The sequence below is a fragment of the Callithrix jacchus genome, chromosome 16 (genome assembly GCF_049354715.1).
Source record: "Callithrix jacchus isolate 240 chromosome 16, calJac240_pri, whole genome shotgun sequence".
Lineage (NCBI taxonomy): Eukaryota > Metazoa > Chordata > Mammalia > Primates > Cebidae > Callithrix > Callithrix jacchus.
Genome location: NC_133517.1, coordinates 96,230,917 through 96,256,131, shown reverse-complemented (window position 1 = coordinate 96,256,131; position 25,215 = coordinate 96,230,917). Strand labels below are relative to the sequence as shown.

Sequence of the window (25,215 nt, the reverse complement as noted above, 5' to 3'; positions counted from 1 at the left end):
AAAATAATCCTTTTAACACTTTAATATTAAAATTATACCAAATCTATATTGTCTACATCCTCTTCAAGAGTATCTGTTACTGTTTTAAATCATCTAAGAGTTTAAGCTAATAATCTCCTAGCCTAAAAACTTCAATATAATCATAAACCGGTGTGCCAGGCATGGTGGCTCATGCGGAAGGATCCCTTGAGCCCAGGAATGAGACCAGCCTGGACAAAGTAGGAAAATCCCCATCTCTACCCACCCCCGACCCTACAAAAAAAATACCCCATAAACTGGCTTATCTTTAAAAGTTGATGGGTGTGAGTCTTGTACATGAAATGTTATTATCATGTTAACAAATATGGATTGGTTCAATCCGTATGGAAACCTTAACTCATGGAATGAACTAGAGGAATTGTCTTGTGCCTTTTATAGAAATCCAACAGACATCTTAACTTACTTTAACAGTACACTTTTCATCGAAGATTCTTATGTCAGCTCAGCACCATTAAGATATTACCTATTTATGCACGGCAATTACAAAGACTAAAAAAAAAAGCAAAACTGTGCACTGTTTAAGGAATTTTTATTAAAGCAAGAATTTTATAATCCAAATTACGTTTCCTTGCTCAGTTTTCAATTCTGTTACTTAAAACAGAACTGACATTTTGAGCTATTCCACAGTAAAGAATTACAAAATTAAAGAAAGGAATGCTTTAAATTTTTGTACTTTGCTGAAAATTCTTTTTCCCAGGGTCTATAAAACATTAATTTGTTTTTATATTTTACTATTTTTTTTTTTTTTTGTTTTGTTTTTAAATCAATAAGTAATCTAGGACTAGCATTATGTTTGCTAGACCTGGCAATTGCTCGGTACATAAGGTTCAAAGTTTCCTTTCCTTTTTTTATTTATTTTATATTTTGCAATGTTTTTTTTCCATAATATTTAAGTTTTTCGATGTTTAGATATTTTTCTTCGGTGAAGCACAAGTTTCTTTTCATGGTCCCTGATCAATCTGTAAATGTTAAAAAAAAAAAAAAAAATTAAGACCAGGACTATCACTTGTTAGTAGCAAATTAAAGCCCTTAGCCAAATCCAGTGTGGCTGCCTGTTTTATCTATAGTTTTACTGGAACACAGCCATTCCTTTCTTTTGTATACACACTGCCTATGTTTGTTCTGACGTGGTAACTAGCACTGGAACAAGATCATTTCAGAGATAACATGGTCCTCAAAGCCCAAAATATTTCTATCTGGCCCTTTACAAAAAAGATTTGCCAATCCCTGGTCTTGATCCTGGCTGCACTACTCAGTTTCTTAGGAATAATGAAAGACAGTAATAGAGGCCCAAGGGCAACTATTTAGCACCACCCAATAAGGAAAGGTATAATTATGAAAGCCAACCTGTGACAGGCCATTTAATATATATTACTACACAAAATCTGGCCAGAAACGGTGGCTCACACCTGTAATCCCAACACTTTGGGAGGCCAAGGTGGGTGGATCACTTGAGGTCAGGAGTGCCTGGCCAACATGGCGAAATCTCGACTCTAGTAAAACATACAAAAATTAGCTGGGCGTGGTGGCATGGGCCTGTAATCCCAGCTGCCTGGGAGGCCCAGGTAGGAGAACTGCTTGAACCCAAGAGGTGGAGGCTGCAGTGAGCCAAGATCACGTCATTGCACTCTAGCCTACGCAAGAGAGCAAGACTGTTTTGGAAAAAAAAAAAAAAGAAAGAAAGAATGAAGAAAACCCTGGTAGTGCTGGAATTTTAAAAATCCAACAATTAACGGGTAAAATTCCTTTAATTCCTCTATAGTTAGCTCTACTTTTCCTTGAAAAATTAGCAATACATTTAAATGAACTGAAATGATCTTTTGCTATGTATATTTCAAAATATGCTCAACAGTTGAGCATGAAGAAAACAAGCTTAAAACAACAAAGCAGGGGGAAAAGCTCACTTTAAACAGTTGGAACACCGGTGGCACTGTTAACGGCTTTCTGAGCAGCCTCTTTAGCTTGGTGGGCTTGTAGTACAGCTACAGCTTCATCAACCTAAGAAGGGGGAAAACAAAGATAAACTGGCTCAGAAGAGGAACGGTAATGAAGTTTCATATTGACAACACACTAATTTCCAACAAAGGTAAGCTTCTTCCCTCAGATGAAAGGGAAAATTGTTACGTTAAACTATATTCAATTTTGAGTTCCATTACACCACTATTCTAGAATTACTCAATCGCCTCCTTGCACTTCTCTTTCCTTGTCCTCGCCACCCTCAAAAAATACTTCTCTTTCTCCACTAGAGAAAGCAGCAGCAGTTGAGAGTATGGCTGTTGGAACTGTCTGGATTTGAAGCCAGGGTTCTGTCACTTAACAGCTGTGTGAGCATTTGGCAAATTTTTCAGCCTGTTTCAGGTTCCCTATCTATAAAATGGGATAATAGTGCCATAGGTTATTATGCAGACTTTACAATTGTACATGGCTGATATATAATGTGTTACGTAGAATTAAGACCCTATAAAAAGCCATGTAATAACCATGTAAGAGGCAACTGGGTAAATGATACATTTAAATTACCTTAGAACGGAGTGACTCTGGAGACTCAAGCATATGAAGAAGTTCTGAATTATCAATCTCCAACAACATACCAGTGATTTTACCAGCAAGAGAAGGGTGCATGGCTTGAATAAGAGGAAACAGCCGTTCACCTAGAAACAAAACATTCAAAAACTCCCTTCAACAAAAAACCTTTTAATTGCACTGAATTAACACACTGAACCATACTTCTGTATCGTGTCTTCATGGGAAGAACAGAGTAAAATCTGCCACAGGGCAATTTTTGACAAGGCATTCTTGACATTATTGGTTTGCCAATTAAGCAATTTTACCATTAGGTTTGTTAAATCAGTGTTTAGACAAAATCACAAATTTTCCTCTCAATTGCTTCAAATTCCTTCTCTCAAAGTAGTGGGTGTCCATGTTGAGTAATGCCTTACTACCCTCTTCATTATCAACAATACATTTTCTTATTGGCCTTCCAGTGGTTTTAATTAGGCAGACCAACTGTGCTATTATAATCATTCATGCCAATTCAGATCACTTCCACTGACCTAGCTGTCAATTTTAAGGCACAAGGGTACCTAATGATTCCTATATTTTCTAGTCTCTCTGAATTGGCAAGGTGGGACGAAGGTACTTACCCAACATTTGCTTTTGCTCTTGAGGAGGGGCAGATGCCAACATGGAAGCAGTCAAAGGTTCTTGACCTTGTACATGAACAGCAGGCTAGACAGAACAAGAACACAAGAGTGTAAAGCACAGGAAAAAAAAGCAAATACAAATAGTCATCAATGAACATCTGCTGAAATGGTAGACATCCATCAAAACATGAGGTAAGGAGGCTGAGTGAGTGAATTAGAAAGAGGCCAAAGTAATTACTATGTACTATATATCACAGCTACTTTTAAGTTGTTTTAGGCCAGGCATGGTGGCTCATGCCTATAACCCCAGCATTTTGGGAGGCCAAGACGGGCAGATCATTTGAGGTCAGGGGTTCGAGACACCAGCCTGGCCAACGTGGCAAAACTCCCAGCTACGACAGAGGCTGAGGTAGAATTGGTTAACTAAAAAAAAGTAAATTTTGTTTTATATATAAAACACATATACGATCAAATGTGTATAACCACTTTTGATTAATTTCATTTTCTTTTTACCCAGAGTATTCTTTGGAATCACATTTTTATCATTGTGTGTTGGCCTCTGGGTCAGTAAAAAAGTAAGCCCAATCTCCCAAAATAAACTTTCCTTCAACTACAAAGAAAGCTCTCAAACCACCCAAGTGATTCAGGATGTGGATTTCTGGTTGCTTGTCCTATTCTTAAAGCATAAGACATTTTACATACTATCATATTAGCAGGATGTTCCAGATAGCCTAAGCTCTCAAAAACGCATCACACAGCTATCTTCACTTTTTTTTTTTTTGAGACAGAGTCTTGCTGTCACCCAGCAGGCATTACAGCTTGCTGTAGCCTCAAACTCCTGGGCTCAAGCAATCCTCTTGCCTCAGCCTTCCTAGTAACTAGGACTACAGGCGTGTGCCACCTCGCCAGGCTAGTTTTCTTTATGGAGACAGGTTCCTGTTATGTTGCCCAGGCTGGTCTCAAACTCCTGGTCTCAAGAAGCAATCTGCTGCCTCAGACTCCCTAAGTGCTGGGGTTACAGGTGTTAGCCACTGTGCCCTGCTTTCTTCACATCTTTGATTTCAACCAAGAAATATGATTTTTATTGAGAAATCGTTAAATCCATACCTGTTGCATTGTAACTTGTGGCTGTGCATTAAGATGTTGCTGAGGATTGCGAACTCCCGCAGCATATTTATACTGTGGAACGGTGCGGACAGCAGGAGTAGCTGCAGCAGCTGCAGCTGCAGGACGTGGACCCATTGTCTGTGTTGATGTGTTAGCTACAAGATAAGAAGATTTTGTATTTTTATCTTGCTCTTTCAAATTGGTGATCAATTTTTAAAGGAAGGGTTAAGACTCACCAACACGCTGTGTTGACATGACTCGTGGAACCTGTGAAGAAGCTGGTCTCATAGTACTAAATGGTGGTCTAGGGGCAGCTGGGCGGATAGCACCGGGCATATTTTGGAATGCTGTATTTCAAGATTTGAACATACATTAACTGGGAAAATTTACTGAATGAAAAGTGTTCATCCTGTTTTCTTCAATCTGAAGAGTAGAACTGACCAAATACAACCTCTTCTTGTTTGTTTTTGAGACAGAGTTTCACTCCTGTTGCCCAGGCTGGAGTGCAATGCATGATCTTGGCTCATTGTAACGTTCGCCTCCCTGGTTCAAGTAATTCTCTTGTCTCAGCCTCCCTAGCAGTTGGGATTACAGTCACGTGCCACCATGTCCAGCTAATTTTGTAATTTTAGTGGAGACAGGGTTTCTTAATATTGGTCAGGCTGTTCTCAAACTCCTGACCTCAGGTGATCTGCCTGCCTTGGCCTTCCAAAGTGCTGGGATTACAGGCACGAGCCACCGCACCCAGCCATTTCCCTTTTAAACTTTTTAAAGCTGAGTCTTACACCTGCCATTTCCCCAGACTCAGAGCATCAATAAGTAAATGCATTAATTCATATGAGGAGGAGTACTTATAAATATACCTGAAACATCATAAAATTCCAAGTGCTCCCAGCCTGGACAGCATAGTGAAATCCCGTCTCTACAAATACTAAAAAAAATTTAGCTGTGTGGTGACATGCGCCTATAGTCCCAGCTACTCAGGAGGCTGAGGCAGGAGAATCAACTGAACCCGGGAGGTGAAGGCTGCAATAAGCCAAGATCATATCACCGCACTCCAGCCCGGAAGACAGAGTGAGACTCATCTGAAATATAAACTCTTAAGTGCTCTTGGAATGTAACATGCTGTTTCCACAGTACTCTGATTCTCATATACAATTAGATGGCAAGACCTTTAATAATACTGCCTAACAAAATATAAAATTGGCCAGGTGCCACAGCTCACACCTGCAATCCCAACACTTTGGGAGGCCAAGGTGGTTAGATCACCTGAGATCAGGAGTTTGAGACCAGCCTGGCTAGCACGGTGAAACCCAGTCTCTATTAATAATAAAAAAGTTAGCTGGGCATGGTGACAGGCACCTGCAATCCCAGGTATTCCAGAGGCTGAGGCAGGAAGAATCATTTGAACCTGGGAGGTGGAGGCTACAGTGAGCCAAGATTGAGCCACTGCACTCCAGCTTGGGCAACAGAGCCAGAACCTGTCTCAAAAAAAAACCAAAGAAATGAAGAGCTGTATACCGATTCCCAAAATTTTTTTAAAGGGAAATCAAACCAGTGTAGACATTACTATCTAAGTGAAAAGAATGGTAAAGAACGATTTTTAAATGCTATAAAAATGAACATCCATAACCACAAATTATGTGAAATGCAACAGTTAACCTAACATTGACACAGAAGAGTGGATTTGCCCAATGTGTATTTTTAACTCAATTCCCAACCTTAATTAAAAGAAAAAAGACTTACGATGAGGTCTGGCACCCTGAGCAGTCCAGCGAGGACTTGGTCTTAGTTGAGCAATTTGGCTAGGAGGATAGTATGCAGCACGGTTCTGAGTCTGCAGAGGGAAAAAAGCACGAGTTTATTCACTGAAGATAAAAGCAAACAATGCAACAAATCATATGTTCCTTTTCAAAACATTTACCAGCCCTTCATACTCAAGCATTTTTCCCAACTCAATCATAATTACATTTCTTAATGTTTTTTATATTAGAGACTGGGGGAACAAAAAAATACTAGAAATGACCAAATATGAAAACCTTCATGGTTCTGGTTCCCTCCTAAAACCTACCTGTGGGATAGCTGCCATGAAGTAACCTGAAGGAGGTGCTGGCTGGTAGGGGTTGATTACAGGGTTGGGCACAGCTCGTACACTTGCCATTCTCTGCATATACTGGTTAGTGAGGTGAGCCTGGCGCTCTTCTTTGCGCTGAGCTAAAGCTACATACAATGGCTTTGTGGCCACAATTCTACCGTTCATTTCTGTAACTGCTTTAGTAGCTTCTTCTGGGGAGGAGAAACATACAAAACCAAACCCTTTGCTGCGACCACCCTCCATCATAACCTATTAAGAGAAAAAAAAAAGTTAATGCAATGGAAGAATGAGGCACAAAAAAGAGCATTACCTTTTAGACAATTATAAATCACTGAATCAAATAACTAAACGCTGTTAATGTGTAATCATCTCATATTCACTGAGTTCACGATTTTTCCTTAATATCCAAGTATTAAGTCCAGCAACTTTTAAAGATTTTAGACATTGAATTTGATTGGATTTTCAATATTAAAATTTAATTATCTAACAATTCAAGCTGACAAGATGTTTGACTATGTCTTTGAGAAAAAAGTAGTTGAATCTTACAATACCCACATCTTAGTTTTCACATTCAAGAGTAGAGGATCCATAAATATTATGGTATAAACAACATTCAAGAGGAAGCTTCTTCTAAAATTGATTACAAATTGCTTTAATATGAGCAATGAAGACTTGCAAAGAACCACTTGCTAGGCCAGCAATATATATAAACATGCTATAGAACTAAATTCATAGTATGTGAGTGGCAGAGGAACGAACAGCAATAAACAGAGTCCAGAAATATACCCACACAATTATGGGAATTCGGTGTGTTAAAGTTAACATTTTAAAGTAGTGGGGAAATAAAGAACTTTGGGCTACTCAATATATGTATGACACACTGGAACAAATGAAAAAATTAAGGTAGAAAAACTCTTGTATTCACATTACACTGAAAAAAATCTTAAATCGCAGGTAGATTCTGAATCTGAACATAATATGTAGAAATAGAAGAAAGCCTTTCTAAGACAACAAGAACAAAAAAACCACACATCACAAGTGAAGTCTATAAAGAGAAAACTCTGAAGAAAGTATTTCCAATATCAAACTAATGTTTGGCCTGGTGCAGTGGCTCATGCTTGTAATCCTAGTACTTTTGGAGGCCGAGGCAGGTGGATCACCTGGAGTCAGAGTTTGAGACCAGCCTGGCCAACATGGCGAAACCCCATCTCTATTAAAAATATAAAAATCAGATGGGTGTGGTGGCGGGTGCCTATAATCCCAGCTACTCAGAAAGCTGAGGCAGTAAAATTGCTTGAACCCAAGGGGTGAAGGTTGCAGTGAGCTAAGATTGCACTGCTTCACTTAGAGCACAACTCCGTCTCAAAAAAATAAGTAAAACCAATGTTCCCTAAATCAATATACAGACAGACAAACCCAATATAAAAATAAAGCAAAGGTGAAAACTAGTAAACACATGAAAGTATATCACTAATTTTTTTTTTAAAGTCCACATTTGGAGAGAAGAAATACTAGTTTCTACCTGACAAATCTGTTTAGACCAGTAGAAATTTGTTCATCCATTGTGGACAATCTGGTTGTCTCAGTTTTTAATACATATTACCACTAAATAGTAATTCCAGTTCTAGAAATTTAGATGCAAGACGCATTGGAGCAATGAGTTTTAACACCGGGAATAAAAATGCAAAGCAACCCAAATGTTTCAGTACAGGTACAGTAAAATTATGGTGGTGGTATGTGTATATGTCATGAATATTCAGCCCTTGATTTAAAAAATACCAGAAATAAATACGTATCCAGATCTGACTTTACGTGAAAAGGCAATCAGAATATGTGCAGTATGACCCCATTTTCTAAAATCTGTTTTGTGTTTGAACAGTATGGAAAATTCAGGATACCCAAACTTAACTCCCTCTACAGACCGAAAATGAAGAATGGAGCAGTCACCTTTCAATTTATACCCTTGTCTTAATTGATGAATCTGTTTTTTTCAGCAAGCATTATTAGATTAACATAATGACCTCTTCCTCCTCCAGAATAAGTTCTTGCCGCCCTTTTTTCCTCCCTGAAAACAGCGAGTGATGTAATCCACAAAGGACTTTCAAAAAGACTTAACAGGCCGGGCCCAGTGGCTCATGCCTATAATCCTGGCACATTGGGAGCCTAAGGCAGGTGGATCACTTAAACCCAGGAGGATCACATGGAAGCCACAAGTTTGAGACCAGCCTGGGGAACATGGTGAAAACCCTGTCTCTACCAAAAATACAAAAATTAGCCAGTCTCATAAACCCGTCTCTAAATAAAACTTTTTTAAAAAGACGATTCTCATTTGAAAATCAGGCCGGCCAGAGGATTGCTTGAGACCATAACATAGGGAGACCTTGTCTCCACAAAAAACTTAAAAGAATTTGCTGGGTTACACCAGTTCCTGAGGTGGGAGGACCGCTTACCAGGGGTGGCCAACCTTTTGGATTCCCTGGGCCGCATTGGAAGAATCATTATTGTGGGCCGCACACAAAATACACTAACGATAAAGCCGATCAGCTTTAAAAATGTAAAATCGGCAGGGCACAGTGGCTCACGCCTATAATCCCAGCACTTTGGGAGGCTGAGATGGACGAATCCAAGACCAGTACGGCCGACATGGTGAAACCCCTTCTCAACTAAAAATACAAAAAATTAGCTAGGCATAGTGGAGGGCACCTGCAATCCCAGCTACCTGGAAAACTGAGGCGGGAGAATCACTTGAACTCCAGAGAAGGCTGCAGTAAGGCAAGATCACATCACTGTACTCAGCCTGGGTGACAGAGTGAGAGTTCATCTCAAAAAAAAAAAAAAAAAAAAAACCTCTTCATAAGACCAAGACTTTGTGTTGGACTGCATTAAAAGCAGTCTTGGGCCGCATGTGACCTGCAAGCAGTGGGTTGGACAAGCTTGGCTTAAGCCCAGGAGAGGTTGAGGCTGCAGTGAGCTGTGATTGCGCCATGCCACTGCACTCCAACCTGGGCAACATTGTGAGATCCTGTCTCAAGAAACAGAGAAACACGCATGCTTCATACATTCAAAATAAACTGATACACAACACTAAACAACTTTCAGGGAACACACTGAAGACAAAAACATTCAGGAATAAATTCTACCACACTCCAAGTACTCGTACAAAAGTAGTCTGAAACACAAGACAACCACGGCACTTGAATTTTACTTGTACTAATCCACCTTTCCTCTAACACTTCCTCACTCTCACAGAAGCTTCCTTGGGCTTGCCAGGAAAAACTGACTAGAAAGGCCAGCGTCATTCCAATTCAGTTGAGCTGTAATTTTTCCTATGTACTATTCTCCCACCCCAGCAAAATTACATATGCACAAAACTTCACATACAGAGGAACTCTTGGCCCACAGACACTGGACAAAAACATCCAGAAGTTCTTAAATCAGTATTTCAGAATCTGTACTAGAATACTACTGCTGTTTGTTTCTTAATGTCTGATTTCAAGTAAAAGGAAATATGATCTCTATCCTTACTGCTAGAGGGCAGGAGAAGGAACTGGGGTTTGACTATCTAGAATGAATTGTAGAAATGAACAGATCAGAACTATAGCAACGATTAATAAATTGCTTTCTTTAACCAGTAACGTAACTAGTTGTTGGAATAGGGCAAATCATGTGAGGATAACAATGGTCAAACGCACCCTTCCCTAGCAAAGGGTTCAGAACTTACCATTTAAAAGTTAAACATTAGGCCACAACTACTTCAAACGTGAATATAAGTTTTAGAGGTAATGAAGCACTCTCTAGTGGCGGTATTAATGCAAAATTTATATACATATATCTGTATGCACGAATCTCAAAAAAATACACCATATGCTCTTACCTTTGCACTAGTGATTGTACCAAATGGAGAAAATTCTTTACGAAGACGTTCATCATCAATACCATCATCAAGATTTTTCACGTAAAGATTAACACCCTAAAAAGAAGAAAAGAAAATTATAGAAAAAGAAAACCATGGTTGTACCTAAGTATATTTCCTATTATTTTATCCCATGTTTCTTCTCCTATCCCCTCTCAAACCCTCCAGTTACCTGGCAGTAACTGAAATGAATGTAAAATAGGATTCGTCATCCCTGTCTTATTTTGCTTGTTCAATTAAAAATGAACCTGGTATCTGGTGATCCTATCTTGCTTCATCTGTTCAAATTTGCGTTTAAGTTCCGTCTGCCGTTCCACCTTTTTCTGAGCTCGACCAACATAAATTTGTTTTCCATTGAGCTCCTTTCCATTCATCTCATCCACAGCCTTCCAAAAACAACAACAAAAAAATCACAAAACTTTTCATTAAAAGTTCATTAACAGTTAAGATGAATTTTTGTTAAGTCACAAAAGCTATTCCAAAACCTCAAGATTTTGGGACAATATAAGCTACCAATTTATGCTCTCAAAACTAATGCATAAAATGCAAATAACTGAAAATATAAAAACATGTAAAATAGTATGTACATTAATTTCAACACAAGAACAACTCAGATTTGTACCCCCTTCCTCCTGAATACAGATCACTTACTTTCTGTGCATCTTCATGCCTTTCAAAGCTTACAAATCCAAATCCTTTGGATTTTCCACTTTCATCAGTCATTACTTTCACACTTAAGGCAGGCCCTAAAAAATTGTTTTAAATAAATCAAAGATATTCCTTACAACATTTACGTTATACATTTCAAATTTCAACATACAAACACAAAGTCATCTAAAAAATGAGATTAAAAAAATTTCAAAACTCCATAAATTGATTCCTCCCTCCCAGCCTTCTATGCCCCAGGTAGGTATACTTTTCTACTTAAAGAGCCTTTATTATTCAGAAAGTTAATACCTTCTTCTCTCCCCGAAGAGGATTCCTCCTCCTAGAGGAATCCTTTTTCCCCTTTTCTTCTCTAAAGATACTATCTCATTCCATCGCCCAGATTAGAATGTAGTGGCACAATGAATAGCTAGCTCACTTTAACCTCAATTCCTAGGCTCAACTGATCCTCCTGCCTCAACTTCCCAAGTAGCTGGGACTAAAGGCCAACATACCACCTTGCCTGGCTTATTTTTTGTAGAGATAGGGTCTTGCTATGTTGCCCAAGCTGGTCTCAAACTTGTGGCTTCAAGTGATCTGCCTTCCTTGACCTCCCCAAACGCTGGGGTTACAGGTATGAGTCACTGTGCCAGACCAATTTGATTTTCTTTATATTAAGAAACAAGCATTTATTAAGCTTTGGCCCACCTTCAATAGGGAGTGGAGGGAATACATGGGTTGGACTCTTTGGTAAGACAGGTGATTTAGGAATTTGAAAGACAAAAAAAAAAAAAAAATTAAAAAAAAAAAGACACAGGTGAATTACCTGGAGGAAGAAGCCTTTAGTTCTGAACACATGTTTTCCCCCCAACTCCCTCTAAAGTGAGAGAAACAGATAACTGAGGCAATTGGTGTCTCAGGCAAGCGGGGCAGAAAAGGTTAAAAATCACATTCGATTACAGAAATTTAGAAGGTGTATGGGCAAAGTCAGATTTTCTTCTGAATGTGCCTCTCTCCTGAGGCCAAAGTCAAGAAAATATCTGATGTATTTACATATTTGTGGTCAACTTATATAGCATTATTCATGGGGTAGGTAGTTAACAACATCAACTTTTAGAAATAGTTTTGATTTTTTTTTAAAGACAGAGTTTCACCATGTTGGCAAGGCTGGTCTTGAACTCCTGACCTCAGGTGATCCGCCTGCCTTGGCCTCCCAAAATGCTGATATTACAGGCATGAGCCACCATGCCCAGTCCAGAAATAGCTTCTAATTAAAAGATGTTAAGAAGCACAACAGTTGAAATATATAAAAGGCAGTAGCTAAAGACAATTTGGGGTGAGATGTGAAACATGATGTCACTTTCTACATTTTATATCATCTTTGTGCAAAATGGCATTTTTTGCTTAAGTAGTGGAGGGCTCAGTGTGAGTGGCATGCTAGCATGACATTAAGGTATTGGATTTCCTGGCTGGGCACAGTGGCTCACATCTGTAATCCCAGCACCTTGGGAGGCCGAGGCAGGCGGATCACTTGAGGTCAGGAGTTTGAGACTAGCCTGGCAATCATGGTGAAACCATGTGTTTACTAAAAATACAAAAATTAGCCAGGTGTGGTGGCATGTGCCTGTAATCCCAGCTACTTGGGGTGGAAGTAGGAGAATCACTTGGACCCAGGAGGCAGAGGTTACAGTTAGTGGAGATGGCACCCACTGCCTGGGTGACAGGGCGATCTCGTCAAAAAAAATAAATGTATTAGATTTCCTATTTCATTATTTGACATACTAAAAAAAGTAAGCCACCTCTAAGTTCAACAAAAAAATGCGAAGGGCGGGGTCAAGCAAATCGTTTGTATGTACATTAGAAATTTTTTTGATCTGTTACACCCCTACCTAAACTAAGACTGCTTTGTGTTTCATTAGTTTCAAGTTTTATGAAGTTATTTTTCGATGCAGGAAATAAGTATTTTAAATACCAAGGTGGTATCACTAAAAAAATCTGGATTTTTTTGCTTCCTCTCTTAAAGTCATTGTTTTAAACTGCACAAACACGATGTTACGTAGACTCACCAGCTGTATTTTCCTATGAGACTGCATTCCACCACAGGCTGGCTGTGTCAAATGTACGCCTCTGATGGCATGGGGTTTCTAATTGCATGCATATATATATATATATATCTCACAATAAGGTATGACCGAGTAGTTCAGATTTTAAAATATTTAACTACATTAAGAAGCTGTATATCAGCCTCTTATATCTGAACTACTCGGTCGTATCTTATTGTGCTAATCTAATGCTATTAACCTTTAACACAAATAGAATTCTACTTATTTGCTTTATACTACTTTGTATGTAATAGATGGACAGTGGCTTAATTCAAATAACCACAAATATTTTTAAAGTACCATGTAAGTCTAATTTTATTGACTTTTTAAATATAAAGTACTAGCTAAAATTAACATTGAGCATTAATTCCAATTGTGTGTATAAAAATTTAATTCAGACACATTACCAAACTTGCCAAAGAGATCCTTAAGGCGCTCATCATCCATGTCTTCTCCAAAATTCTTGATGTAAACATTGGTGAACTCTTTTGCCCTAGCTCCAAGTTCAGCTTCTCTTTCTTTACGAGACTTAAATCGTCCAACAAATCTAGTAAAATATACAGAAACTATAATATTAGATTATATTCTATAAAGTTCAGATCAGTTAAGTCTCAAGGGTGGTTTTCTTGTTACTAAGAATATTCAGAATCTCTATTAAAAAGCACACTACAAAATAGAAATAGGGCTATAATTTAAGATATGACACCATGACATATATAAATAAACCTCTTAACTATAATCACCAAAAAAGAAATACTTCTTTTAATATATATTTCTCTCTTCTCTAACTAACCCAAGGTTAAAGGGATCACACCCATCAATATAAATGAGTGGAAATGTACGTGTACCATGCCAATAAAAAGACCTCTATCAAATTAAAAACCTTTCACTGCTTTCATTTCAAAGTGGCCCTTATGCTTTCTCTGCTATCTTCTAGAATAAGAATTTAAACTTCCCAATCCTTTACTCTAACATAGAACAGCCCGCTTAAGTGTACATTTTCAACAAAATGACACTAAAACTTAAATTTTCCTTTTACTAGTAATTCAGAACAAGTAGCACTAGGCCAGGTACAGTGGTTCACACCTGTAATCCAAACACTTTAGGAGGCCAAAGTGGGACGATCATGGAGGCCAAGAATTTGAGATCAGCCTGGCCAACATGGTGGAACTCCATCTCTACTAAAAATACAAAAATTAGCTGGATATAGGGGTACATGCCTGTAATCCCAGCTACTTGGGAGTCTGAAGCATGAGAATCGCTTAAACCCAGTAGGCGGAGGTTGCAGTAAGTTGAGATTGCACACACCACTGCACTCCAGCCTGGGCAACAGAAGAGACCATGTCTTCAAAAAAAAAAACAAGGATCACTGAAGAAAAATAAGGTAGCACATGTGTCATAGCATATTTTAATAAATAGCAAAGTAGAAGGAAAAACCATCTACCATAATCTCATCCTAACCATCTAAATCTCCTTATCTCTAAACTAGCTTTGGAACTGAAAAGTAGAATAGTAATTTACTTCTTGCCCCACAAAATATGGTTGGTCTTCGCCATGCTGTTAGTTTCACAAATGTTCTCAATGGGGGCTTATTTTATTGTGTGTGAGCACCACTTTCTGCTTTGTAAATAATGCTGCAACTTTTTAAGAGACATACTCTTGTTATTTTGCCCTGGCTGGAGTGTAACAGCTATTTACAGCACACTATAGCCTTGGCGCAAACATCCTGCCTCAGCTTACCAGTAGCTGGGAATAAAGGCACACTGCAGTAAAGCTGTAACTTTATGAAAGACACGTGTGTTTGTTCTTAGGACAGTTACAAATTTCCAAAAGGATTATATCGCTTTTACTCAAAACAGCAGTATATCATTCTTTCCTGGATCCTGCCAGTGTTGGGCTTGTTTTCTTTCTTCCTAAAGCACTGCTGACAGGCATTTGTGAGTTTTATAATACTGTATGTCTGTCAATTTCAAGACTACAAGAATTAGCTTTGGTAAAGATTGCTCATTATTGAGGGGTTGGTGGTTTTCTTACTGACTTGTATGGTTGTTACAAGGTCTTTCTTTAATCATAGAATTGGCTTAGATCTTAATGCATCTAACACACATTCAAGAGTTGTGTAGTTCTCCTAAGAACCAAATCTAATGTGCATACCATCATTGCCATTTACACAGCAACAAGAATGCACAGATCATGACCTTATTGCTGAATCTGCCCAGATTAAGTGTAATCCACTGGCATTAGGGATAAAAAGATTTAAGATTTGCCATTCCTTTGACAAATCAGAAAATCTAATTGTTTTTGCAGAGACATCTCAGCAGCAGGAAAAAAATATGTGAACTAGTAGAAATAGCCGTATGCAAAAGGTTTTATCAGTGACATTAATTTTAAAACTTACAACTTTTAAAAATTAGTATATTTCAAGAAAAATTAAGTATACTTCAGGACAGATAAACCCTGAAAACCTGATTTAATTCCACTTATTTTTACACTTCCATCAATAAATCACGGCAGTATCAGCGGAAAGCGTGGGCTCTGAATTCATACTGGGTGTATATCCCAGATCATCTCTTTAACAGTACATAAGAGCAAATTATTTTGAGTTTTCTCACCTATAAAATGAGCTAATTTTACCAGTACCTCAGGAATTATGAATATTAGGTTTGTCTGGATTCCTAATTTTTCACTTACACACTCATTTTGAAAAAGCTTCATATTCCTGTTTACCTGTCTTGTTTTCCTTTTGGTTTGAATGTTGATCAATTATATTAAGCCTGTTATTTGTATGTCACACTTAATGTGTAGAAAATGCAATTATAAAATCAAGATCAGCTTATTTACACTCTTGAATTCAACTACATTAACTTTTCTTTTTTGTTGCTCATCTTTAAAATATTTTTTCCTTTATCTTATGTGTATCTAACTTCTCCCTGACAAATATATTAACTTTTAAAATGAATGGATTTGGAACTATTAAAAATAAGATTCTAGATATTTACACTTACACTTTGCGATCATTTAGGAGCATTCCATTCATTTTTTCAATAGCTCTTTCAGCTGCTTCCTGCGTCTCAAAGTGTACAAATCCATAGCCCTTGGAACCATTTTCATCACAAACCACCTAGGGAAAACACATACCCATTTTTCTTTATTTGCTATTGACTTAACATTCGTTAGTGTTGAGAGACAATCTGTTAGCCACCCAACCTGGATATCTGTGAAATACAAGATATCCATTACAGCACAGGTCCTATTTCAAGCACGAAACTAAAAGTAGCTCAACAATATAAACATGTTTACTGGACATTTTTCGGCTTACCTTACATGAAAGGATGTTACCAAAAGCAGAAAATGTATCATACAATGCTTTATTATCAATGGATTTGTCCAGATTTTTAATGAATATGTTGCCCACTCCACTTTTTCGAAGTGATGGATCACGCTGAGACCACATGATGCGTACTGGCTTGCCCTTTATAACATCAAAATTCATGGTGTCCAAAGCACGCTCCGCTGCAGGAAAGACATTTTCAGAGTCAACATTACTTGAAAATTTTTGCTGGATACTTATATAAACTATGGTGAGTGGTGTGGGTGGACACATGGTCTCACAGTTTACACTCCTCTTTAAGCTTCAAGATAGCTAGACCTTTCAAGTACCACATACTAGTGTGTGACCTAAGCTGTATAAAGCAAAGACAAGCACCCGAAGCCTAAAAAATTTCTCATATATAAAAGGATGCTATATTGCCAATAATTAATGAATTCTTGAAGCAATCTCTTGCCTTAATTGCCATTAAATCTAAAAGGACCTTTTGTTCCTAGTTAACATAAAATCCAGATTCCTTCACATACAATCTGTTTAATGAGCAATATAAAAGACATTATTAGCAATAGATTTATCCACAAGCTGAAGGTAGTTTACAGATTTAAATATTTTAACTTCTTCCCAACTACTTGCTAAAATTGGTCATTTCATTGCTAAAGACTACCAATATTATACAAAAACTAGTCCATTTCCCAAAAAACGAAAGTTTCTGAATTACTGGGGGAAGGGGAGATTTCATGTGATTCAAGGCACAACTTCCTATATTACCCTATAAAAAAATGAAAGGCTAGACCAAGATCTGAATCATGCTTTTGATAACATTGGACATACTCGGTTTCATAATCACAGAATTTAAAAAACATTAGGGCTGCAATAATCAGAATTCACTATTAATGCTTTCTTGACTCATAAAATCAATTTCACCTTAGATCACTGACTTAACAACTGATTTAGTTATTTCTGAATAGTGCTAGAAAATTTCAAAATCTACAATTTCAGGGTCTATGAAGGACTGAATTATGTATACCTGGTACCATTAAAGGCTCTAAACGAAACAACACCTCCTTAAGTAAATACTAGTCCTGGAAGAGAGGTAAACGATCCCTTTTTAAGGCCTGAAACAATTTCTACAAATTCCATGCCAATATACATTTGAAGTTATTGACAGGACGAATTTTCCAGCCACCTGTTTTTTATAAATGAAAGTTCCAGCTTCTAGAATACAGTGATAATCAGCTGTTAGTTCATTATCAATTAACCACACCTACTCAGTTTCCCTAGTTTTTGTTTTTTTTTGTTTTTTTTTTTAGCTGACTTTGCTTGAGCTATTTTTTAATGAGTCACCTCTTCAGATGAAGTTGAATATTGGTCACTTTCAGAAGCTGTTCTGCCTATTAATGTAGCAATAAGTTTTATTTAAAAAATAAGAACAAGAGGGGTCCAAAGTGGCTCCTGCCCGAGGTCGTGGCGCTTGCAAAGGCGAGGTCATGAGTTCAAGGCTAACCTGAGCAACCTTATAAACTCAAACTGATTGGCAAAAATAAATAAATAAATAAAAAATAAGAACAAGAAAGCCACTTAATTAATTGGAAGGATGGTAAATTGTACATACAGAAACTAGATAAAATGGAAAACGGATACCTGCCATCTTCTTTTGAGTAGTTAGGGTACTGGTCTACTGGTACAGACTGCTAATATATATTGTACACTGTAACCACAGCAACCTGAAGTTTAACTTTTCAATCTCAAGAAATTTAAAAATTGTTTTTTGGATTTAAAAACGTTAAGCTGAGAAAGAGTAACACTTCCAAGTTACCATTTCATGGTCTCTAGAATTCATTCACATTTTCTCTCCTGACTCCTCAGATTGTGATAACTTGCCCCAAAGTTATCTACCCCCATCTGACAAGCATTGATACATCCTGCCTAAAGTTGACAAGAATTGTTACTAAGTGACATTTGGAGTTACTGCTTACAGAGCAAAAGGGCAGGAAACCCGCAGTGCAGTTTTACAACTTCTGAGTGTTGCCACTCAATATTTCGCTTCCAAAATCAGTATCAAGTTTACACAGTGAGAGCTGATCAGTACCCAAAGTTCTACTGAATGAACGGAATAGAAGTTTAAATTCCACTTTTAAGGCCTTTTCTACTAACATAAAATGAATTCTTCGTATTTCGATTATTTGACACCTATTCAAGCGGCCAGATTGTAGGGGAAAAAAAGGCAAAAAATTGGGCTGTAAAATGGAATGAAGCTGACTTCTCAGAGCCAATTTATCTAACATCCTAACAACTCAACAGACCATAGATATTATTTACAAAATTGTGTTTCTGTTAACTGTTTAAGTTCAAAATAAAAGCACAAAGTTAGCTGCATTCCCCCCAAAATTTCAAGCTCAATTTAATCTCCGTTATTTGTACTCAGTCATTTCCCAAGATTTACAAGTATCATGGGCCACTTTTAAAAATAAGAGAAACTTTAACTACTTGAGTGCTACAGATAAGAATGGTCCAGTCGGTTTTACACTAAAGTAACATTTTATAGCCAAAATTGGCTATTCTATAAAGAAAAGTCCCTCAAAACGACAGGAACTATTTCAGAAGGTAACAAATAACATACTTGAAAACTGTCAGTATTGTGCATCTAAGATAAAATTTGACTGAAAATGGTCTAAGTTGCCTGAGAAAACTGGCCTTCAGAGTGGTTAGAACCCACATCCCCTCCTCCTACCCTGCCCTTTTAACGTTAGAGAAATGCTTAACCTAGGGGAACCCCCAACGCAACGGTCCCCGATAAATTCCATTTCTCCATCCATCAGTCACTGATGAGTTCTGGGGAGTGGACTCCCAAGCCTGAGGACCACCACACCACACATTGCCACCGGAACTTTATTCTAAGGCCTGGTGGCTCCCCCAGGCGACTGGGCCAGGAGCAGGAGCAGGCCTCGGGCCTGCGAGGTTACAGGGTTCAACACGTGGTATTTTTCGAGCACCGAATCGCACTTCCTCCCCAGGCTGGGGGGCCAGCAGGACTCCGGGTGGTGGGAGCGCCTCCACCTCTTACCCGGGAAGGGAGCTCGGCGCTTGACGCCCCAGAAGCCCAGAGCCACTGGCGGGAGCGCCGCTAAAAGAACCGAATCTCACCCACTCTGCCGGCGCGTCATCACCCTAAAGTTTGAGAGCGTCTGAGGCCGAGAAAATGGTCGCAAAGCAAAGGAGGAAGTAGCCGGGCGTGCGGCTGCCGGCAGCGTGGGTCCCCGCGGGCTCCCGGAAGGCGGTTCCGGGAGCCCCGGAGCCTTCCCGCCGGCCGTCGCGGGGTGACATGCCCTCCCGCCCCCCGCCCCGGGCCCGCCGGCCTACCCCACCCGCCGCCACCGCCCGAGCCTCATGGCCGCTCGGCCGCCCGCCCGCACTCGGAACCCGGCGCTCACCGTCAGCCGGCTGCTGGAAGTTCACATACGCGTAGCCCAAGGAGCGGCGGGTGATCATGTCCCTGCAGACCCGGATGGAAAGGATGGGCCCGGCCGGGCTGAACTTCTCGTAGAGCATCGCCTCGGTTACGTCGGGGTGGAGGTCCCCCACGTAGAGCGAGGCCATGGGGTAGCTGGGGGCGCTGGGGTTCATCTCGGCACGGCTGCCCGCAGGGCCACAGGCCGCGACCTTTCCGTGAGAAGAAGAGAGCGAGTGCCGGGGCCGGGGGCCGGAGCCGGGGGGAGGGGAGCGGGGGCAAGCGCAGAGGGACAAAAATCAACCAGAATCGAAAACTACTCAATGGCCGCAGAACGGGGTCGATCCGCTGCCGCTGACTGCCGGCTGCGGGCGGGGAGCGAGGGTGGCGATGTCGGGTCCGGGCAGCGGGAAGGCCTCGGTCTCTTGGTTCCTTCTTGGAGCTGCTGCGGGGCCGCGGGCGGGCGGGTCGGTCTCCGCTGCTTCACCGGGTTATTTTATAAAAGAGGAAGAAAAAAAAATAAAAGTCTCCGGCGGGGGAGACGCGGATTTTTTGTAAATTTTTTTGGGTTTTTTAAAAGATTTTTTTAGATTTTTTTTGGATTTTTTAATAATAAATGTGTGTTCCGAGCCCGGAGCACACACTCCGCACTCTCAGCACTAACCGCCGGGGAGAAGGGGAAGCACCGCCTCCTGCACCCTCTACTTATACCCCCCGCCGCACTTGCCCCGCCCCCGCGCGTCTGACGCCAGGGCCCTACGCGAGCGTCAGCGCCGGAGGAGGAGGAGACGCGGAGACGAGGGGGAGGAGGGCAGAGAAAACAGGAGGAGGAAAGAGAAGAGAGGAAGGGAAAGGTGGCGGCGGCGGCGGCGGAGGCTGTAGTGTGGGGGGTGGGGCCGGTTCCGATGGGCGGGGCTTTTGCGCACGCGCCGCGGCCGGGGAAGCAAGCTGGAGCTGCGTCGCGCCCGTGGGGGAGGGGGAGGGAAGGGGAGGGTGGCTCGCGGGCGGTCCTCGGAGGCGTCGGCTGGGACGACCCCGCCTCCAGCCACGCCCGCCCCTGCCTCCACCCGGAGGAGCGTTAACCCCTCACCGCGGCGATGGGCGGTGCAAGGGTCTTCCGGGTTCCTCCGCTCTAACCACCTCCCACGTGCCCGTCCGCCGGAGGCCTCTTCCAGCCGTGGCCTGCCTGGCTCCCCTCACCCCCGCTCCGAGAGACGCCGGGCACTAGTGAGCCGGCGTGGTCCCCTCCGGACCCGGTTTCCGAAACGTGCGTAGGTGGAGCCGGAGTGGCTCCCAGATCTCTCCTACCCGGACCGCACTACGAGTCCCAGCGGGCAGCGCCGCCACGCGCGTCGGCCGTAGAAGCGGTGCCTGCTGGGAGTTGGAGTCCCCAACGGACGCTGCTCTCGCTGAACCTAACTGGCCGCGGGTCCTGGCCACCCGCTGCGAGACCCCCAACCGTCCTGCGCGCTGAACCCCGGCACCGCCCCGCAAAGCTCCCAGTGGGGAGAGGGAGAGAGAAGGGAGGGCCCCCCGGTTTCTTCTCATCTGTTTTTTCAGCCAAACCCTCCTCCCTGTCTTCATTGAACGTTGTCGTTGGTCAAAGTGGCTTTAATTTGAAATAGCTGTGTTGGGGGTCTTTGATCACTTCTTAAGGTGCTAGGCTGGAGTCACTGATTGGTGCTGCTTCTGCCAGACATTTCTTTGCGATAGAAACCAGGAGTGGAGAAAAATGAATGTTTTTTCCTGAAAGTATGGGTTTGTTGCAGTCACTACTGTATGGCACCACAGCCCTGGAACCAGACAAAATTGGGAATATTCTAAAACAACGTCATGATAAATGATTAAAACAATTCTGCACATCAGTCGTGGGCTTTAATAGGAATGCTAAATTGATAGTCATAAAAAAAATACCGGCTCTAGGATGACATTAAATCAACATACAACTTCCACTTGAAAGTAGTAAAGTGCTTTTACAGTTTTTAAAGCACTCGTGTAAACATACTATCATTTGTTCCTGAGAGCAATCTTGTATGGGAGGTGGAGCAAGTAGTAATAATTGTATTTTACTGTTAGGGGAACAGTCTCAAAGAAGTTAAATAATTGCCCGATTTATTATTTAATTCAATAAACTTTAATGTATGCCAACTGTATAGCTAGGTGTGGAATAAGTACTTTATATCTGTTCTCATTTAATTAGAATGTAAACCAGTGTAATCCCACATAAATACTATTTTTCTCCTATTAGAAGATAAAATGTGGCCAGGTATGATGGCTTACTCCTGTAATTACAGCACTTTGGGAGGCTGAGGCAAGCAGATCACTTGAGGTCAGGAGTTTGAGACCGGCCTGGCCAACGGGGTGAAACCCGGTCTCTACTAAAAATACAAAAATCAGCCGGGTGTGGTGGTGCCTGCCTGTAATCCCAGCTACTCGGGAACTGAGAAACAAATCATCTGAACCAGAGAGGCAGAGGTTGCAGTGATCTGGGATTGCACTGCTACACTCCATCCTGGGCAACATAGCAAGACTCCATCTCGAATAAATAAATAAATAAATAAATAAATAAATAAATAAACAATCTCAAAAGACAACCTTCCAAGTAATAAATCCAATTAATAATTAGGCTTCTGTCCAGGCGCAGTGCCTCATACCTGTACCCCAGCACTTTGGGAGTCCGAGGCGGGCAGTTCATGAGGTCAAGAGATAAGATCATTCAGGCCAACATGGTGAACCCCTGTCTCTACTAAAAATGCAAAAATTAGCCAGGCGTGGTGGCACGTAACTGTAATCCCAGCTACTCAGGAGGCTGAGGCAGGAGAATCGCTTGAATCCAGGAGGCAGAGGTTGCAGTGAGCCAATATCGCGCCACTGCACTCCAGCCTGATAACAGAACGAGACGAGACTCCTTCCCCTACAAAAGTTAGTCGGGCGTGGTGGCTTGCACCTGTAGCTACTGGGCAGACTGAGGCAGGAAAATCATTTGAACTCAGGAGGCGGAGGTTGCAGTGCGCCAAGATCGTGCCACTGCACTCCAGTCTGGGCAACAAAGTGAGACTCCGTCTCAAAAAAATAAAAAAAAAGTTGGGCTTCCAGGGCAGCTTGACAGGCAGTGATGCCCTGGATGGGAAGCAGAAGCATTCTCATCACTAGAAAGGGGTATTAGTGCTTTGTAGGTTAACACATAGTTTGGGAAGGGAGCCAGTCATCAGGACATCTGTGCAGCTGTGGCTCTTGCATTTAGTAGATGCCATTGTCATATTTTATGGAGGTACGGTTGCGTATGTGTAAGGGAAAGTAGAAGCCAAGTCCATCCCTGAGGAAAGGGAGCTGCTATTTAATAGAAGAGGAGAGTCGGAGCCCAGGAGGAAACAGGAGTGGGATCTGGAACTGGAACCAATAACTTGTTCCCTTGATCCATCAATCACCTCTTTTTATTTCCAGCCAGCTCCTTTCTCACAGATCAGAAACTGGTCAATTTGGATCATAAAGAAAACAAACCTTGGGAGGCCGAGGCGGGTGGATCACGAGGTCAAGAGATCAAGACCATCCTGGTCAACATGGTGAAACCCCGTCTCTACTAAAAATACAAAAAAAAAAAAAAAATTAGCTGGGCACGGTGGCGTGTGCCTGTAATCCCAGCTACTCAGGAGGCTGAGGCAGGAGAATTGCCTGAACCCAGGAGGTGGAGGTTGCGGTGAGCCGAGATCGCAGCATTGCACTCCAGCCTGGGTAACAAGAACGAAACTCCGTCTCAAAAAAAAAAAAAAGAAAACAAACCAATCTTCTCTTAATGACTTATTTCTCTCATTCACTTTCTTTTCATAGCCAAACTTTTTATTTCTATTTTCTCTCTCCTTAGTTCCTCAACACTACTGGATGACTTCTTCCAGCGCCACTCAAATTGCCCTATCAACAGTTGCCAATGATCTCTGTTGTATTTGATGAATCCAATGGACTTTCTTCAGGTCCATGTTACCGGACATCTGCAGAGTCTGACACTGCTTTCCTCCCTCTCTTTTGTCACACACTCTTGGCATCTGGGCTGAACTCTCCTGGTTCTGCCTAACTCTCAGACTCCTCCTCATCTCCCGCAGTAACCCTTCCCTGACCACCAGGAAGGACTGGGCACCCCTCCTTTGGTTTTTCCCCTGTCCCCCGACCCCGCCACTACATTTACTACATTACATAAAAATAGTCTGTTCTTGAGCTATCTCCCAAAATAAGTTGTAAGTTCCAAAAGAGGGCTTATGTCATGTTTATCTGCATCCCTACCACCTACCCTGAAGCCTGGCACACTGAAAGCTTATTTTTTCTTTTTAAACCTAACTTCAAGGAAAAGGCCAGCCAGGGCTTGTAGACTGACCATGTAGGGTGAGGGTTAGTTGGGAGGTCTCAACCTGATGATCACATGGGCACCTAGGGCTGTGTTCACCTCCAGACTGCTTGGCCTGCTACAGCATGTTGCCTCTAAACACCACCAGCTGTTTGAGAGAGGGTTACATGCTGGTTGGGATCTCATTTCTAGTGCTGGAAGTAGTGGACTTTTAGTACCCAAAGTCAGACAAGCAGGGACAAGCAAGAACTCCTAGACAACAGGAGTTTCTGGACCTTCAAAGCGGCGGACAGTGTACAGTGGCAATCCCACTAATGTTCTGAGACACCCTTTTTGATGTTAGCAGTCTGACTGGTTGTGATAGGGTAATTAAGACTACGAATAAAAGGCAGAAGATGAAATATTTGTTGATTCCTTTTGCCGTTTTGATTCACTACTCTCATTTTTCTCTCCCATCTTTTTTTTTGTCTTAAAAAATGTACTGTCTATGTTTATCTGGCTTGCCTGTGTTTATCTAATTTTAGATTGCAAGCTGTGGGACAGAATAATGTCTTTATCTGTGCAGCATCTCACTGTGGGTGCCTAAGAATATCTAATGACATCAAAGCCATTCAATTAACCTGTTTTTATTTAATGAGTAAACTGAAAAGTTCTCCAGAGAACGTGTTCATTTGAACTTCACTAGAGATTTATAAGTAATATTCGGGCTATATCCAGGATATATTCAGAATATATCCAGGATAATTTATAGTATCTTGTGTAATGTAAGATAAAGTTGTCTGGCCTTGTAAAATCTTTAGGTAATATAGAGAGATGTATTTGAAATGAATAATAATACAGCAGACCCCTCTCAATTGAAGGGGTATACTTGCTGTAGATCCTTGAAATAGAAAAAATATTATATGATGTCTACGTCAAAATCAAAATTCTGTAATGTTTGAGAAGATTAGCTACCCACTTGATTGGTTTGCCGGGTTGGTGAGGAACATAACACCTACTCAGATTTGCAAATTGCCATGCCCATGATCAGAGGAATTCCTATTATGAGACTCACTTAGA

The 25,215-nt window shown here is 41.0% G+C and overlaps 1 protein-coding gene across 12 annotated transcripts; it reads right to left on the bottom strand.

The window, feature by feature from the left end:
• Positions 1-933: 933 nt before the first annotated feature.
• On the bottom strand, positions 934-21,174 carry PABPC1 (poly(A) binding protein cytoplasmic 1). Of its 12 annotated transcripts, none has more exons than XM_035277558.2 (16): positions 20,911-21,174; positions 19,804-20,301; positions 16,364-16,557; positions 16,050-16,165; positions 13,452-13,591; positions 10,949-11,043; positions 10,546-10,683; positions 10,259-10,354; positions 6,361-6,633; positions 6,036-6,126; positions 4,526-4,636; positions 4,290-4,444; positions 3,183-3,267; positions 2,560-2,690; positions 1,944-2,037; positions 934-998 (listed from the first exon to the last, which is right to left on the bottom strand). In XM_035277558.2, the coding sequence occupies exons 2-15, from the start codon at positions 19,994-19,996 to the stop codon at positions 1,945-1,947; spliced, it is 1,911 nt and encodes a 636-aa protein (XP_035133449.1). In that variant the 5' UTR covers positions 19,997-20,301; positions 20,911-21,174; the 3' UTR covers positions 934-998; position 1,944. The 12 variants fall into 12 exon arrangements, 11 of the variants coding, with proteins under 11 accessions (XP_035133449.1, XP_078209580.1, XP_035133451.1 ...); XM_078353454.1 differs by having other exon boundaries at positions 13,461-13,591; XM_035277560.3 differs by having other exon boundaries at positions 19,804-20,298.
• Between the last annotated feature and the right edge of the window lie 4,041 nt (positions 21,175-25,215).

Bases quoted from the DNA above. Each gene is read 5' to 3' on its own strand.
- PABPC1 (XM_035277558.2), bottom strand. From the start codon at position 19,996: ATGAACCCCAGCGCCCCCAGCTACCCCATGGCCTCGCTCTACGTGGGG. The intron at 6,127-6,360 runs GTAGGTTTTAGG...TTCCCTCTGCAG, and splicing joins TCATGGCAGCTATCCCACAG to ACTCAGAACCGTGCTGCATA. The intron at 3,268-4,289 runs GTATGGATTTAA...TGTTCTGTCTAG, and splicing joins CACAAGTTACAATGCAACAG to CCTGCTGTTCATGTACAAGG.